The following is a 15,921-nucleotide window of genomic DNA, read 5'->3' on the forward strand; positions in this document are numbered from 1 at the left end:
ATACCTACAGATCATGTGTAGGGGAAGAACTGGTGTTAAGTGGGGAGTGCCGTTTTAAAGGTGATGGCAAATTACTCTCACTGAGAACCAAATAGGAAATCCAGGAGCCATGCTATGGCAGAAGAAATTGTGGTACCGACTACATGTTGCAGGAGAGCATGTCCTATATACCTGTACATTTTGCAACTGTAAACTGTATGCATCTGTTGTCTGGAACTTGGAATGAGCCCTTCTATTATGCTTTCAGGCGTGGTAAATCAGGCAGGCTGTCTCTTGTGTTTAAAGAAGAGAACACTGATAATTTCTTGCCAGTTATATAATCCCACATTAGGTAATTTAAAAAAATAGCGCCACATTTTCAACAACATTACAGATAGAAACTTTCGAAAGGTCCTTGTTTGTATGCAAGACATTTTCAATGTTAATGTACTATATCTGTGTACAAGGAATAATGTTGCTGAAAAATACAAGTATACTCTCACTCAAAGAATGCAGTGTCAGAAATCTAGAGTGACTGGATGCATGTGCACAAGAGGGCAGTAGTAGGGTCTTGCATATGGTATTAACCGTGACATTTTCTGACTTATGTGTACTTAACTATGTAATCAATATATCTCTTAATGTAGTATTTTTTTCAGAAACAAATCATTACCTCCTCACCAATGAATCTGCTTTCTAGATTTCTTCTGTGCTTTGAGGCAAGGCAACTCTTCACTTAAACTATATCTTCTTCTAATGTGATTTAGAAATGCTAAAGAATCTGACTGAACCAGCTGGAGAATTATTTCATTAGCAGAGAGAGAGCCAATAATTGTCCTCTCACTCCAAAGAAGAAAATATCCTTATTAAGAGGGGAAAAATGGTTTGATACTAACTCTGCCACATAACAGTTCATGCTACATATTTCATATTACCCTGTGAGTATGAGCTGTAAGTATTGTACGGTTTAGAATTTTGCAGAGAAGTCCCCTAGATTCCCTGAGGATCTCACCATCTATGTTGGCATTTCTATAACAATCTGTTGTAAATGAGTGGCCATCATATGCCTCTTCATAGACTAATATAATGCTGAGAATTTTTTTGTTTGTTTTCTTTTGTATTTATATAATTTTGATCACTCAGAAATTGATATATTTAATTTTAACACTGTGAAGTATTTTCTTGTATTAATAGCTGTTTATTCACTTCGAGAAAAGTTTGAACTGCCTTCTTGGGCTCCTCCATTCCCCCCCCCCCAATAACATTATCTTTTTCTCTGAAAAATAACTAAAAATGTTGAAGATTTTATGACCTGGTAGAATGTGGCCATTTCTCTTGTGTCAAATCTTTCTAACAGAAAGAGCCAAGTAAAATATTCTTCCTTTTTTTTTTTTTTTTTTTTCTTTCGCTGTCTTCATGTGCCTGACTTCAAAGCTGATTTTACAGGTACAATACAAATGAAAAAAAAAATTCGCATGGTTCTAGGAATATTTCAGACACATCTCTCTGATTCAATGCTAAGATATCATAACAGCACTTTGCTAGGAAGTAGTATATTTGGAGTTAAAAGACTCGAACAATTTGAATTGAATTTCACCTTGGAAGAGCTATTGGCATTACTTTGTTATTGTAAGATATGACCTTATTTCACTCAAGATCTCCAAACGTTCTCAAGGATAATATAAGATAGCATTTCCCAGTAGCATAATTCCCATAGGTTTGTCAATGTATTTAGGTATTTTATTTATGGATCTATTCAAAATGCTCCCAAAGGCAAAAGAAAGAAATCCTTTGAACATGCCTTTCCAGTTTCTTTTTGTGAGGGAGCAGCCAAAGCTGTGTTCATACTTCCAACTGCTTTAACACTGGACTGTTTGTTTTTCCCAACTAGCTGCATTTTTAGAGGACTTGTTTGCCACAGTACTTAGAAGTATGTAAGGTGAATTGGAATAATACATACATTAATCTTTGACCAATATTGTGCACATACAGAGAAAACGAGGATGCATTGATAGGTGTAGTAAGCAATGTACTAACATGCTAGAGAGAAGGCTGACGTATTCAAGGTTTATTTTATTTTAATTTGTTTTGGTTTGGTTTGCTTTGCTTTGCTTTTGCATTTGTCTTCACAGATGGAGCTTGCTCCCAGACTTCCGCATGTACTGGCATTGTTTGGGAAGGAGCAGGTCAGCCAGCAGTGGGAAAGCATTAGATTAGAAACTGCTTGGGAAAGTTGGATGCATCCCTAGACATGGTGAAGTATACCCAATTGTGCTGAAAGAGCTGGTCAGTGTGATTGGGGTCACTGTCAGTCAGCTCTGAAAAATCATGGTGGCTGGGAGAGATCCTTGTTGACTAGAAGGATGCCAGCATGATACCTGTCTTTAAATAAGGCAACAAGGAGGATTCAGAGAACTATAGTCAGCCTTGCTTCAGTCAGTGGAAAACTCATGGAGCATGTTGTCATCAGTTCCTCTGCCAAGGACATAGAGGACACAAAGATAATCTGACAGAAGTCAAATTGTGCTTCACCACCCTGGTTGCCTCCTCTAATGCCAGGAAATGACTGTGTGGACAGGGGAATAATGGTGGTTGTGATATATCTTGAATTTCATAAGGCTTTTGTCACCCTCTCCCATGGTATCCTCACTTGGAAGCTAGGAAATGTGGGCTAGACAAGTGGACCATTAGGTGGGCTGAAAATTGGCTGGACTACCAGAGGCAAAGGGCAGTGATGGAAGGCTGTGTATCTGGATGGTATCTAGTAATGAGTAGAATACATCAGGGGTATGTAGTGGGGCTCACGTTGTTCAACATCTTCATCAGTGATCTGGCTGATGCCACAAGGAGATCTGCATGTAACATGAGGTTAAGGGGTGTGACTGGCATACCAAATGGGAGAACAACAGTTCTGTAGGACCTTGATAAACTTGAGAACTAGGCCAACAGAAACATAATGAAATTCAGTAAGAAGTGCGGAGATTTACACCTGGGATGGAATAATCCTAGACATGAGTCGCTGCCCTGCTGCAAAGGACTGGTGGGTTACAGTGAACACCAGCTTGAATATTAAGTCAACAGTGTTCTCTCATTGCTTAACAGCATGCTGGGCTACATTAGAAGGATGATGGATGGTAGATCTGGGGAGATTATTAGTCCCCCTACTTAGTGCTGGCAGGGCAACACGGAATATTGTGTCCATCTTTGGCTTTCCCATTCCGAGAAGGGTGTTTAGAAACTGCAGATGGCCCAGCAGACAGCCACAAAGATGATTGGGGTCTAGTACCAGTAATCCATGAGGAGAACTGGGGGAGCCGGGTAAAGAGGAGGCTAAAGAGCAGTTCTCGGTCTACAGCAGTTGAAGTGTAGCAAGAGCAGTGTGATAAATAAGACTTCTCAGTAGAGACAGGCAATAAAGCAAGGGGCAGCAGACACATGTCCTGGCTTAGGAGGTTCAAGTTGGAGATAAAGAGAACTATTTACACTAGAAGGGTGGTATAGCCATAGAAGAGGGTCCCATAAAGGCTGTAGAATCTCTATTGCTGGCAGATTTCAAGACTCAGGCAAAGCCATGGCTGACCCCATATTGTATAGGCAGTAGTCCCATTTCAATTGGGGTTATCTTTCAAAATGATTTCTATGATTCCATGATTAAAATGGTTCATCAGAGTTTGTACACAGGTAGCCTCTCAGAATCTGTTACATGACACAGGAAAGAAAAAAGGAGTATTTGATGGATTCTGTGTACTCTATAAGCTGCAAACCAGTGTTCTCCACTTTATTAGCCCAGCATTTTTTGTTGCCTGTGTTTTTCTTTACAAACCATTACGCATCATTGTTTTGCATTCACACTTGCCAGTAGTCAAACAATGTTAACTTTCCTTGGCAGTACTGAAAACAGTTCATAGCAGTCAGCTGGAGTTTTAGAATCCCTTATGAAGCAGTCTGTCTTAAGAAACAGTCCAGATCTCATCTTTATTTTCAAAATTACATTTTTTAATAGCATTTTGGAAAAGAAACCATTTTGCTGACTTTTTCCCCTACCTTTTATAGTGTGTTTAAAACTTTGAAGTCCAATTCTTGCACCTTCATGCCTGATAGTGGATTTTTTGTAAAGCATTGCTTTGTTACTTCTAGAGCTCATTGAAAGCAAACGTAACTGACAACATTAGACTTTTTATCCTAATGGCGAACCTTCCAAATCATTAAGTGGTCAGTAATTACAGGGTTTTCTATATATTATAAGCAGTAGGGTATTTTCTTTGCCTGAGATTGTCTTCTCCAGATATGTATCAAGAAGGATCCATTGCAAAGGGAATAAATAGACTCTCCTGCTGTGTTTTTCTGGCAGATATTATTCCCACCTTGGCCCCATCCCTTGGGAAGCAACAATGAAACTATTTTTCTTTTTTCCGTGTATTTAACTGTATAAATTAGAAAAAATTTAGAAACTTAAAAAGCTATGAATTTTGTTGTGGGTTTGTTTTTTTTTCCCCCATCATGCCAACATGTCTCTAAGCTATCTGTAAGGGAAATATACTAGAAATGAGAGGACATGAGTAAATTAAATAAAATCAATCAATGTAAAGTCTATACAGCCCTTTTCTTCTAAGTATTTTCTCTCTTGTCCTATAATCATAATATATTTTTGTGTACATATCTGTTCTTTGTCTGCCTGTTATCTCTGTGATTCTCTTTCTCTGGTAAAAAGGAGCATCTCTTTTTTATATTTCATCTAATATGCTTTTTCTACAGATTTTGTCACATTTTTATGTATACTTTTCTGCAGGCACTCCATTAGTTTCCTCTAAATAATTGCCTAGGAGACAGTTCATTTTCCAAATAAATCAAAACATTAAGAACAGACCCACTGGAGTTTATTAGTCTTATTTACAAGTAAATATAGGGTAAAAAAGCTCTTCTGAAAATGCAAAAAAATTAAGAAGAATGTTTTAAGAGATATCTAAAATTTGTAAACGGGATGAATATAGAGTACTTTACTGATCTGACATTTACTTAGTGTTTGTATAGCATGTTAGAAACTGTCAGAACACTTCTATATCTCTTGTTATTAGTATTAGGAAGTAGTTTTGGTTTTTTTTTTTAAAGACAGCTCATCCCATTGCTTACATTTGTTTTTCAGCTTGCTTGGGAACATGGAATACCCTTTTTTGAAACCAGTGCTAAAGATAATGTAAACATTGAGGATGCATTCTCAGTCTTGACTAATGAAATACTGGAAAAGGTAGGCTACTTTTCTGTGTAGAAAGAAGATGGGAGATTTTTCTTGACAGATTGGTTAAACAAGGTTGTAAATACAGAAGGGTTTAAGAAAGCACAGTCAGTACTGGTTTTGCATTATGGAGTTAATATTCTGGGGGGATCCTATAGCTGTAGACATAAGAGGCTGAACATGGGGGAGAAGAATTGTGGGAGAAGAGAACAGAAGCAAGTAAAATACAGTTCAGAGAGAAGGTGAAAATTCAGGAAAACTGCATTTGTGGCTTTCCTTCTCATGCTTTTCTTCAAGGGGGAGGTTAACAGCTCTAGTGTAGTTTCACTTCTGTGCCTGAAAAGATCCTTTTTCCTGGAGGTTTCTGTAGAATATGCACACTGTGAAGATGCTTCATGTGGATGGAATGAGTGGGCCTTTTGTGTTCAGCAATCAAATATTTTATCCGAAGTTTATAGCTGTTTGTTTACACTAGTGCTTTTGAAGTTATTAGGACCTAAAGATTTGAGTTAATTATTGATAAAATCAATATTGTAGCTGTCAGAATCAGAATCTCTAACTACCTCGAGTGTGTTGGCTTAAAGGTCCTTAAGAGTTGCAATACTTTTGTAGGACTGAATTATTGTTAATTAGCTCTGAAAATGTTTTGCATCGCAATTTATTTTTAGACAGTAGAATATTATTTTAGACATTAATGGATGTTCTTCATGCAGCATATTATCATTGTCATTCATCACCAACATTAGTTATACAAAACTAACCTTCCATTCCGAATACTCTCGAAGTCATAATAAAGATAAACGAGCAAAATTACTGACAAAGTCACAAGTTGCAGTGTTTTGATTAAGTAGCCATAGGGGATGGTCAGAATAATAGCTCAGGGTTGGACTGCTTCTAAATCAAGGTCCTGTCGTATTATAGAATAACACAAGTTGTAGCTGGTTATTTTGGGGGAGGAAAAAAATGAAAAAAAGAATGCTTTTGATTCCTTTATCATGAAAAGGAAGCTCAGCAACTCAGCAGTCAAATATCATTCAGAACAGGAAGATAATGGCAGGTCCTTGGATAGTTGGCAAAAAGTCTCAAATAAGGTAACTCTGATTTTCTTTTAAATGAAAAAAACATTGTCTACTGTAAATAGAGAACACATTTGTTGGTGTGAAGCATGAAAACTACAAACCAGTAGCTGTGATCATAACTGCTGCAAAGACAAATATGTGTGAATTGAGCATTTCTGCACAGTGTGTTTGAGTAAGGTCTGAGAGAATTCTCTGCAATGTGCAGAAATGATGTTTGGATATTTCTCACATTAAGATAACCTGCACTTATTTTACTTTAAGTGGAACTTTAGTATATGTACTCATCTTCATTAAAATTCATGGGTTTTGTAGTGTGGACATGCAGACAAATTCAGACCATGTTGAAAATATTATACTGCTGCATGGCTTTAATTAGAACTGCTTGAGAATACAGTTATACACTCTGTGTACATGTATGTGTGTTTGGAAAATATGTCCATGAGACTCTGTCAAGTTTGTCTCAAAGTTTTTTCATCTTATCTGGAAATGTTTGCAATCCCTGATGGGGCATCACGTACCATTACTTTGGTGTATAATTTGCCATTTTTAGTGAAATGCATCCGTTGATTTAAACAAGGACTCCTTTAGCCCAACTGGTTTTGCCACTGGCCTGATAAGAAAGAGTTCACAGTAAAAAAAAATAAATCTACCATACAGTTTCATCATGGTTTTCAGATTCGACAAAATAATTTGCTTGTTCACAAAACTGTGAAATCTGAATGTAGTACTTGAATTTTAACCTCCTCTAACTGATGAAATTTTGGAGAAGGGAAAATGCAGTGGGAAGTGTGACCAGTAGCTGTGAAAAATGGCATGATAGATGCCAGTCTGAGATCACTTCAGTCGTACATTCATTCTGTAGTGGTAAAATACTTGCTGATTGTAAAAAGGAGATACAGCTTTGCACAGTGTCAGACACACCTGTGTCTGAGACGGCAGGGTATTGGGCCTCCCTTACTTCTGCAGTAGGACCACCTGTCCCAGACTGATGAGGTGATTCAGTGGAAGCATGTCATTGCTTTACCAGTCCCACAGAGGAAACTCCTTTTAAGGAACTCCCTGGAAAAGTCTATTATGGCCGTGCTTTTGATGTGGAGGTCATTCAGAATTGAGATAGATAGGCAGGACAAGCTGGCAGGCAGTAGACCATTTTCAGATACATTGCAGTAGGCTGTATTAATCTGAGGAAATCTAGGATTTTTTATATACGCTCTTATTCACCATCTACCATGGGCATTTCTTTAGTAACTAAATCTACAGAAAACACTCCTGTAGAGGGGCAAGATCAATGTCCAGAGTTACAGAGCTCATACAGAAGTAATGAGCTTCATGATTCTCTTGAAATTTAGAATAAGTTGTGGTTCAGTGAAGGACTGGAAAAAAAAAACGCATTAAAATGTGTCAGACATAACCAAAAAAGAGGCAATTTTTTTGCTGCATTTTCCTGTCTCTTCTTTTGTGGTTTTACATGTAGTGGGTTTAAGGGAAAGAGAAGACTTCCGTATCCTAGTGATTCAGATAACTAAAGCACTGCTTGACCTTTCTGATATTTTATCATCTCAGCCATTCTATGCTAGGTCTCAATCCTACAGCTCTAATTTACACGGGTAGTGTCATTAAAACAATCTGTCATCATTTGACAGCTTACATGGGTAGCAGCTAAGGAGTCATGACATATTTTTGAGAACTCAAGATTTTCAAACCAATCAGTTAATAATAAGTTATTTGATTGTATTCAAAAGACTGCAGTGGAAATTAATGTTAATGACACAGCTTATTCCAGAGGTTTGCTTAGACATGTTGACAAATAACAACAGTATTGTATTTATTCACAATTCTTAGGAGTCTCAGATATGCCTAAACCTGTTCATTAATAGATGGCAGCTGTTCCTTAACAATGATTCTGGTTGCCAGTGAACTATTTGTACTTGTGAGTCAGTCCTCAAAAAATAACCAACGCCCCAAAAAATACCACCCAGAATGCAGTTAGTATTTGCAATTTTGTGTTGCTTGGTTTCATGGCTAACCAGCAGTACTCTTCTCAACTATCTTTTTAAAAAAATATTACAAATCTTTGTATTTCTGTCTTTATGGGTGTGGTGGTTGGTATTTCTCTGAACTAGGAGCAGAAGGAGGGAAACTGTATTCAAAAAAATGGAAGCTTTTGCTGTTTTCTGAAGACTGCTATGTAACTAACTAAAATTTGTGTTCTGCCCACCTCCCAAGAGGGATTGACTGCTAAGATTTTTTTAATGTAACATTAAATAAGCATATATCTGCTGAACAGAGAAGAATCAAAATCCATTTAATAACATTTAATATTTAACAGCTGGATGTCATTTCAGATGAACATTCAGAAGTCGCAGGCCTCTGTTCTGTCCTTCCTTCATCTCTTTATCTTTCCTTCCTATGGCAACAAGATTTTTGAGATTACACTGTGTATCACATTCCTTTGCCCCTAAAGTACCTTTGAAACTTGCTAGCTGATTTAAACAAATTTGACAGGTCGAACTAAAAGATAATTAATCTCCTTTGAGTTCCTTGAAAATAAGGTGCTCGGTGCAGGAGAGGCAGAGTATTCTGCAGAAGGAAAACCTCCAGCGTTAGTTCATACAGAATTAGACAGAGGTGACTACACAGACAGACTGAAAAATGCTTCAACCAGCCACTCCAGCTGGAGATTGCATCGCGGATATCAAATTTAATTCACTGCAAGACCCAAATCCATAGGAAATCGGATTTCATTGTTGCCAAGGTTCATGGAATTGTTAGTTTGTCCAAAAGATCCCTGTGTCTCCAGCAGTGCACATTCAGTGTTTCTTTATTATCCTCAGTCATGCATGGAGCCCCAGGCTTTATTTGCCCTTTATTTATCTTGTACTGACCACAGAATATTAATTTCTTCATGAGGTTTTTCATAATGCTTGTAATGCTGTATTTTAGATCTATTTTAGATTTTTATCTTTAAAACCTTCTTAGTAACATTAGGTAGTATTCTCAGCATTGCACACATGGGAACCAAGGTACAGAGATTAAAGCAAAGAGGATAAATGGTACCAACTCACTTAGTGCTGGTGCAATGTGGGGCATAATTTTACTACACTATCTTGTTTAATTAAAAAAAAAAAAAAAAAAGGTCTGTTCTGGACTTGGGATGAGCCAGATGTACCTCTGGAAACAGTAGCATATAATTAGATCATGTAAATCAAAACTTAGTCATAATGTTTGAGTGTAGAGGATGAGATTGATTTTAGCATACAGCCTTAGTCAGCTGAAATTTCTGTGACTCTGTGACTGATCTGGTTGTCTGGAATCATCTGTATTCAGTGGAAAGAGATGCATCTTTTTAGGATAAAATAGTGTTCTGGAGGTGCTTTTCTCTCTCTCCATTGATTATAGAGGACTCCATATCTCAGCCTGTATGGTTTCATATGATTAAAGTTAAATAAATTAAACTCCAGGAGACCAAAGGACTGTTACACACTTGCCTTACTTCTGGCATTTGCTGCTTCTGCAGGATCTTGACTTTAAAGCCTGATTGCTCTCTTAAATAGGGTTTTTGAGGTGGAACTAGATTAATCCTTACATAGATGATCTGTAGGGTTGAGGAACCTTAGGGTAACAGCACAGCTGTCTTCTCAGGTTTGTGGAATAACTAATTGCAGTAAAACATTGTTATAGTCTACATGGTATTAACAGAAGAGGGAGATAGAGACCTGCACTTTGCCAGTGGGTTAGATGTTTTAGGCATTGTGGAATAGCAGGCTTTGGGAGCAAAGACTTCATCCCCATTTCTCAAGGCAAGTGTTCTGCAGCAGTTAGATCCTGCTGTGCCTGATCCCATACCATACCCTTTCCTGGTGCTCTCCCTGTCCCCCCCAGTGATTGCTTTCCCTGCTAATATATCCCTAGCTCTTGCTTGTGCCCTGTCCTGCCCCTTCCTGTTGGGAAAGGATTGTCTTGCATTCTGAACATGTAATTTGAATTACAGAATGCAGGGAAAATACATGTCAAGAAAATGGCAGGACTGATCTTAGTAACAGCTCTACCTATCTACTGGCAGTTCAGGCTCAGAAGTCACATGAACTTGCATGTTCTCTGCCATGCTTTGCCACTCATCGTCAACTCTTACTGTTAAATATAAACAAAATGATTGCAGCAATTAAGTATGATCATTTTGTCATTAGAGAGAATAAAAATTCCCAGAATTTAAAGAAGTTATATATTATAGTAACTTTGTTTACAGTCCCTTCTGCTCATTTCTCTAAAACTCTTAGTTTTCCAATAAGCACTCCAAGTCTGACTTTGACCGGGGACACTGAAATGCATTGAGTAAAATCCTGTCATTCTTCCAAACCCATAGTAAATCCCACCTCCAAAATAACTAAAACAGTATCAAAATACCAAGAACTGGTGCTAGAGTAGGTGAGTCTGACTTGGTATGGCACTACTAATCTGAGCAGTTTATAGCAAGGAATGGGCAGCATACCTTAATGAAGATTTATAAATTTACTCCATTAGAAGCCTTTCAAATAGTTTCTCTTAATTTTTGATGATATTTCCCTTTGTATACCAACTTAGCTTTCTTTTCCTGATTAAAAAGAAAAAGCCCAAAACATTTGGGATCACAGCTATCTCATCACAGTTCCTTTGTCTATAAGTTAGGTATCTATTGCATGCCAGTGATACAAACTCTGCTTAGAGCTGGGGAGGAGGGACAGCCAGGACGGGAGACAGCAGGAAGCTTGAAACTGGCTTGAACAGATGCCTGCCTGTTAGGTGAGACATGTCTGCTGTGCTATTTAACAAGAAAAACTAGTATTTGATAGCAGGAAGTTTCAACTAAAATCACTGCAGGGTGTAGTGGCATCTGTGTCTGTGGTGGTGTTTTCAAAACCCCACTTTGCCCAAGATGCTGAAGTGAAAACTCAAGCTTCTTGGTACCATTTTAGTTCTTCTCACCTTTTCACAGTTTTCTGCTGTTTGTTGGCTGGTTTGTTGGGGAGTGAGTTACAACAGGCTAAGCTGAAATGTGAGCTGGAAGTATTAGTGTTCACGGAGCCCTGAAGAAGGAATGCTGCCTGCCTTGTTCTCACAGGTGGGAGAGATTTGCATACCTCCCTGCTGTAATTTCAGGAGAGGAGGGTGCCCCACCTTTTCCAAGGCTTGGCTGAAGTTGATCACTTCATGGGATTGCCCAGTCATTGCTTTGGTGTTTTATGCAGGAGTTGTAGTATCTCTTCAGGTTATGAATGTGCACTTTTTAAATGTGTGTATATCACGTTTGCTTAAATTTATTCCAGGCCCTTATTTGCTTGATGAAGATCCTGCATGGAATAGTCTTATCAAACTGAAGTGATTCTTAAAGTCCTCAACTTCTAAATGGCTTTTAAAACAATTAACTCTTCTTTATTTGTGGAGAGGTGGTTCTTGTTAATCTGTCCTGCCTAATTTGTTGATGAACTACTCTCAGATAATGATTTTACAGATTATATGAACCATTTCATTGTCAAATAGGTTTCACCATTCTTAATCACTTACAGTATTGACAGTCCTTGCTAAGGATACATGAGCAGCTTAACTTGCCACCCAAAAGTACTATTAAGTAGTAAAATCTTTGCAAATAAGCATCTTCAGTGTTGAAGGAATATTCAGGTTTCTTCCCTTTAACGGGAAAGCAACACTTTCAAATTACCCGTTTCCTCTAAAGTAAAGTAAGCAAAACCTGAATTCTGAAATTGTTCAAACAGGGTGTTTTCTAGAACTCTCTTACTCCTTAAACTGAATTTTTTTCTTCTGAAGCAAAACCAGGGGTGAAACAAAACCTACTTAAGTTTATGTCCACGCTGATCAATGCTCAGTGCTATTTCTTGGTCTCAGTAGAGTGAAGTTAAACCTCTTACTATACTATTATCTTCCAAAGCTTCCCCCCACCCGGAACCTTATCTCTAAACCAGAGTAGTGTCTTGTTCCTTGAGATGACAAGGTTATAGTTGTGTACTTTTGATTCTGCCTTGCTCCCTCTTTTTAAAAGGTCTTCATACTTTACTGTCTACGCTTGAAGACTATCAAATATTTCCACCTAGCACAGATCATAATGGCTAATGCCTGTACTGAAGCACTTTACACAACTGTGTAAAAAATTAAAATGAGAAGTTAGGAAGCTGCATGTTGAAATTTGTGTGAACTCTGAAGGGTAATAAAAATGTTATTTCTGTTGGTACTTGTCACTCCAACAAAAGAACAAGTAAAAATGGTCATGCTGTATTTCTTCATACATTATTTATATGTGACTAATGACAAGTAATTCCTAAAATCAGTAAGTCACCGTCTTCTAGTGCCCTAGAGTCAGAACAGTAAGTGTTAATAATTTTATTGATGACAGCTTCGGCATCCATCCTGAGCTTTAGACACTGCGATACCTTTCCTGCCCTCTGCTCCTGACTCTGTCCATCACTTCTGATCCTTTCTCGGGTGTTTCATCTTCTCCCCCAGCAGTGTGCACTGTGGAAGCCTCCCTGCAGCCCCAGGGAGGAATGGGCTCAACCACTCTCTTCATGGAGATGGTCCTGGCACAGGGCAGCCAGCACACTGGGAGAGCTAAAACTGTGGCTACAGAAGGAAAAAGAAAACAAATTTCATGCCTCTTCTCCAGAATTATAGGTAGCCTTAAATATTCTCAGCCAAAGAGGCACAAGGCTTATGGGGGAACCTTTTATTTTCCCCCCATTTTGGTTTAGCTGATTAATTTTAGGTGAACCTTTCTGGATGTAGTCAATGTTCAACTACCCAGTGACATTGTATGTGCAAGTTCTTGATTCTGATACTATGATTAGCATTGTACTACATGATGGCTTTTTTTCTCCTCTTCTTTTTTTTTTTTTTTTTTTTTTCCTGTGCTTTGAATTTCATGACATGCAGCTTAGATCGCTGTCCTCTCTGGAAGCTTGTCTTTATTGTCAGAGATGGCTCGTTATGGCTGTTGAATTTGGGTTGAGAGGAATGTGGTGAATCCAGTGGTTGCACTTTATTCTCTGTATATCATTATATACTTGGTAAACCTGCCAAAAAGCAGGCAGGAGAATGGCAAGTAGAGAAGTTAGGAGATTTTTTTTCTCCTAGGCGTGTGACATTATTCTCTATGTCCTTATGCCTGAGTTCAGGGTTCAGTGTTCATAGTTCTAGAGTACAAGATTGCGACATGTACTGTATTGCACAACTGAGTTTGACTGTGTCTCTGTTTAGCACTAATTATCTAGTTGAATTTATTGCTGAAAGGAAGAGTCCTGGTTTTGCTGATTTTTTAAAAAAGTTTTTTTGCAATCAGAACATAAATGTTTTACAAGCGCAGAGTGCTATTTTCATAGTTTATCTTGATAAAGACTGAGTCGTTTCCATTTGGGGTATTCCTGGTTAATAGAGGCAAGAAAATAGAGAGTTTTAGTGAATTTCACAAAACAAGTAAACGTCCTTTATAACAATTAATACCCCGTGCCTTTTTTTATGGGTACTGATGTTCTGTATTTCCCTATTCCTTTCCACTGGATTTTTGCACTCCATGCTCAGTACTTCAAAGATTAGTGTACTTAACTGCAAATTAGTGAAAATTGTAGAATAATCTGTACATCTAGAACAATTAATGTGAGTAAAGATTTACAAGATCAGTCCATATGCTCTGTAGTGTCTCCTCAAAAGACACTTTCTATCATCTGTCATGTTCAGAGGTAGGAGAGATGTTTGAGGCAGCTAAAGAATGTAAATATACCAAGCTGGGACTTGCATGGGCATCAGTCTCCATCTAATTTATTAGAAAACTGCAATCTTTTAATTAAATATTCAAAGGAAAAATATATCTAGTGACTCCACCAAATCTTTTACATATTAAAATATGTGAAAATTTAAGCTTTTCAACTGTTGTGTTCTAGTTATCTTAATTGTTTGCTTTTGTTTGTTTTACAGAAAACCTGTGTATTATATGACTTAGATGTTGTGGCTCTAAATGAAAGTAAGAAGAGAACCTGCTGTGCATTCTGAAGTATTGTTTCTTAATCCATTTTCTTTTCAGAAAATATTAAATGTTGCAGAGGAACATACAAGATTTTAAAAGTGAGCCTGTAATCCCAAAACACAGTATTACACAGACTTTGTTGCCAAGTGTTTTGATATGTTTATATTATATTTTCATATTTTTAATGTGAAGTTAAAACAATTGTCTGACTTTGTAATTAGTAGATGCATCACAGGATGACTGCATTTGCATACAAATGTTTGCAGAAATTAATATAAGTGATAACTTTCTAAGTCTAATTTTCTCTTATTAAAAAAAAAATTACCTTGACTTTTTTTTTCTGTGTTATTTCTGCAAGATTTGTAATGTAATGAACATTGACACCATCACACAGGCAACTTTCTGATACATGAAATCACTTTTGCTATCCCCTAGATAATATCTCTTTAAGTGGCTGATATTTACTGCAGTACACTAAAATAATTTTCTGGGAATTCTAGGCATTGTATCTTTTACTTGAATACCCTTGAACAGGGAGGCTGCAAAGGTGAGAGCTCAGAGGAACAAATAAGAATAAGCCGTATACAAGATCAGTATGTTGCTGAACCTTCCTTAGAAGGCAGGAAACATGGAATAATAGAATGCATCCAGTAATAATTATCTTGCTAATATAAAGTTTTATTATTCTATGAAATAATTCATACAGGTGTTAGCAGCATACCTGCATTTTCAGATGTTCCTTTTCTCATAAATTATCACAATTTTAAAAGGATGTGCAGTGCTTATTTGATATTGTGAGATATTTATGTTATTTTCTTCATGTATAAATACATCAGGTATCTGATTCTGCTCATTTAGATCTGTTTTATACTGGTATGTAATATCTTTAATTTCATTGAAGGATATATGATTTTATTTAAACTTAAATGAGGGCAGAATCAGGGTACCAGTTTATTTTTCTTTAATCAAAGGCAAAGAAAATACAAATCAAACCTGCTGGACAGGCACAAAGCAAACACAAGTTGGGAAATCTGAAGAATTGTGGTGATCATATTGTCTTTTTATTAATTATTTTTTGCCTGGGAGTTGTTGTTCTTGCTGATTATTAAATTTAATTTTTTTATCACCATTTATGAATTAATAATACTACTGTGCAAAACTGTGTTGTGAGCCACCCCAGCACATCCAGAAAAACTAACTCCACTGGCTTATTGTTTTGGAATGTTGGAATGTCACTCCCCTCCTGAAATATGCCTACTTCTTTTTGAGGGCTGTTTGCAGACTGTAATAATATCAAAATATTATTAAATTTGGTATTGAGACAGTGAGCTCAACTGGAAAATGCTCTCTGAAGCATATGGGACTTAATGTGCCTGCGCATACTGCCGGGTTCCTGTCCCACCAGGCCATTTAGTATGCTTGCAGAGGGGTGTGAAAGGATGGGAAGGGCTTCGTGTTTACCGCTGCTCCTGACTACTCATTATGGTCAGTCACTTAAACTAGCAAAATCTGAAAACAAGGAACAAAGGGTAATCCCTGCTTTAGTTACAACCGTAGCAGAGGAAGAAACCAGTGCTGGAAGGGATTTTGAGAGGCTGTCTAGGTCCTTGTCTTGTGGTGTC

The 15,921-nt window shown here is 37.4% G+C and overlaps 1 protein-coding gene across 2 annotated transcripts in view; it reads left to right on the forward strand.

The window, feature by feature from the left end:
* The window catches only part of LOC141957470 (ras-related protein Rab-10-like), a 32,200-nt gene extending 17,128 nt beyond the window's left edge, over positions 1–15,072 (forward strand). The window contains exons 5-6 of one of the 2 annotated variants that reach the window (XM_074899019.1): positions 5,123–5,224; positions 14,251–15,072. In XM_074899019.1, the coding sequence (XP_074755120.1) occupies positions 5,123–5,224; positions 14,251–14,325 (177 nt within the window). In that variant the 3' untranslated portion in view covers positions 14,326–15,072. The remainder of the gene's footprint in view (positions 1–5,122; positions 5,225–14,250) is intronic. The other variant, XM_074899020.1, reaches the window with a different exon arrangement.
* The last annotated feature ends 849 nt before the right edge of the window (positions 15,073–15,921 follow it).

The sequence above is a fragment of the Athene noctua genome, chromosome 2, assembly GCF_965140245.1.
Source record: "Athene noctua chromosome 2, bAthNoc1.hap1.1, whole genome shotgun sequence".
NCBI lineage: Eukaryota > Metazoa > Chordata > Aves > Strigiformes > Strigidae > Athene > Athene noctua.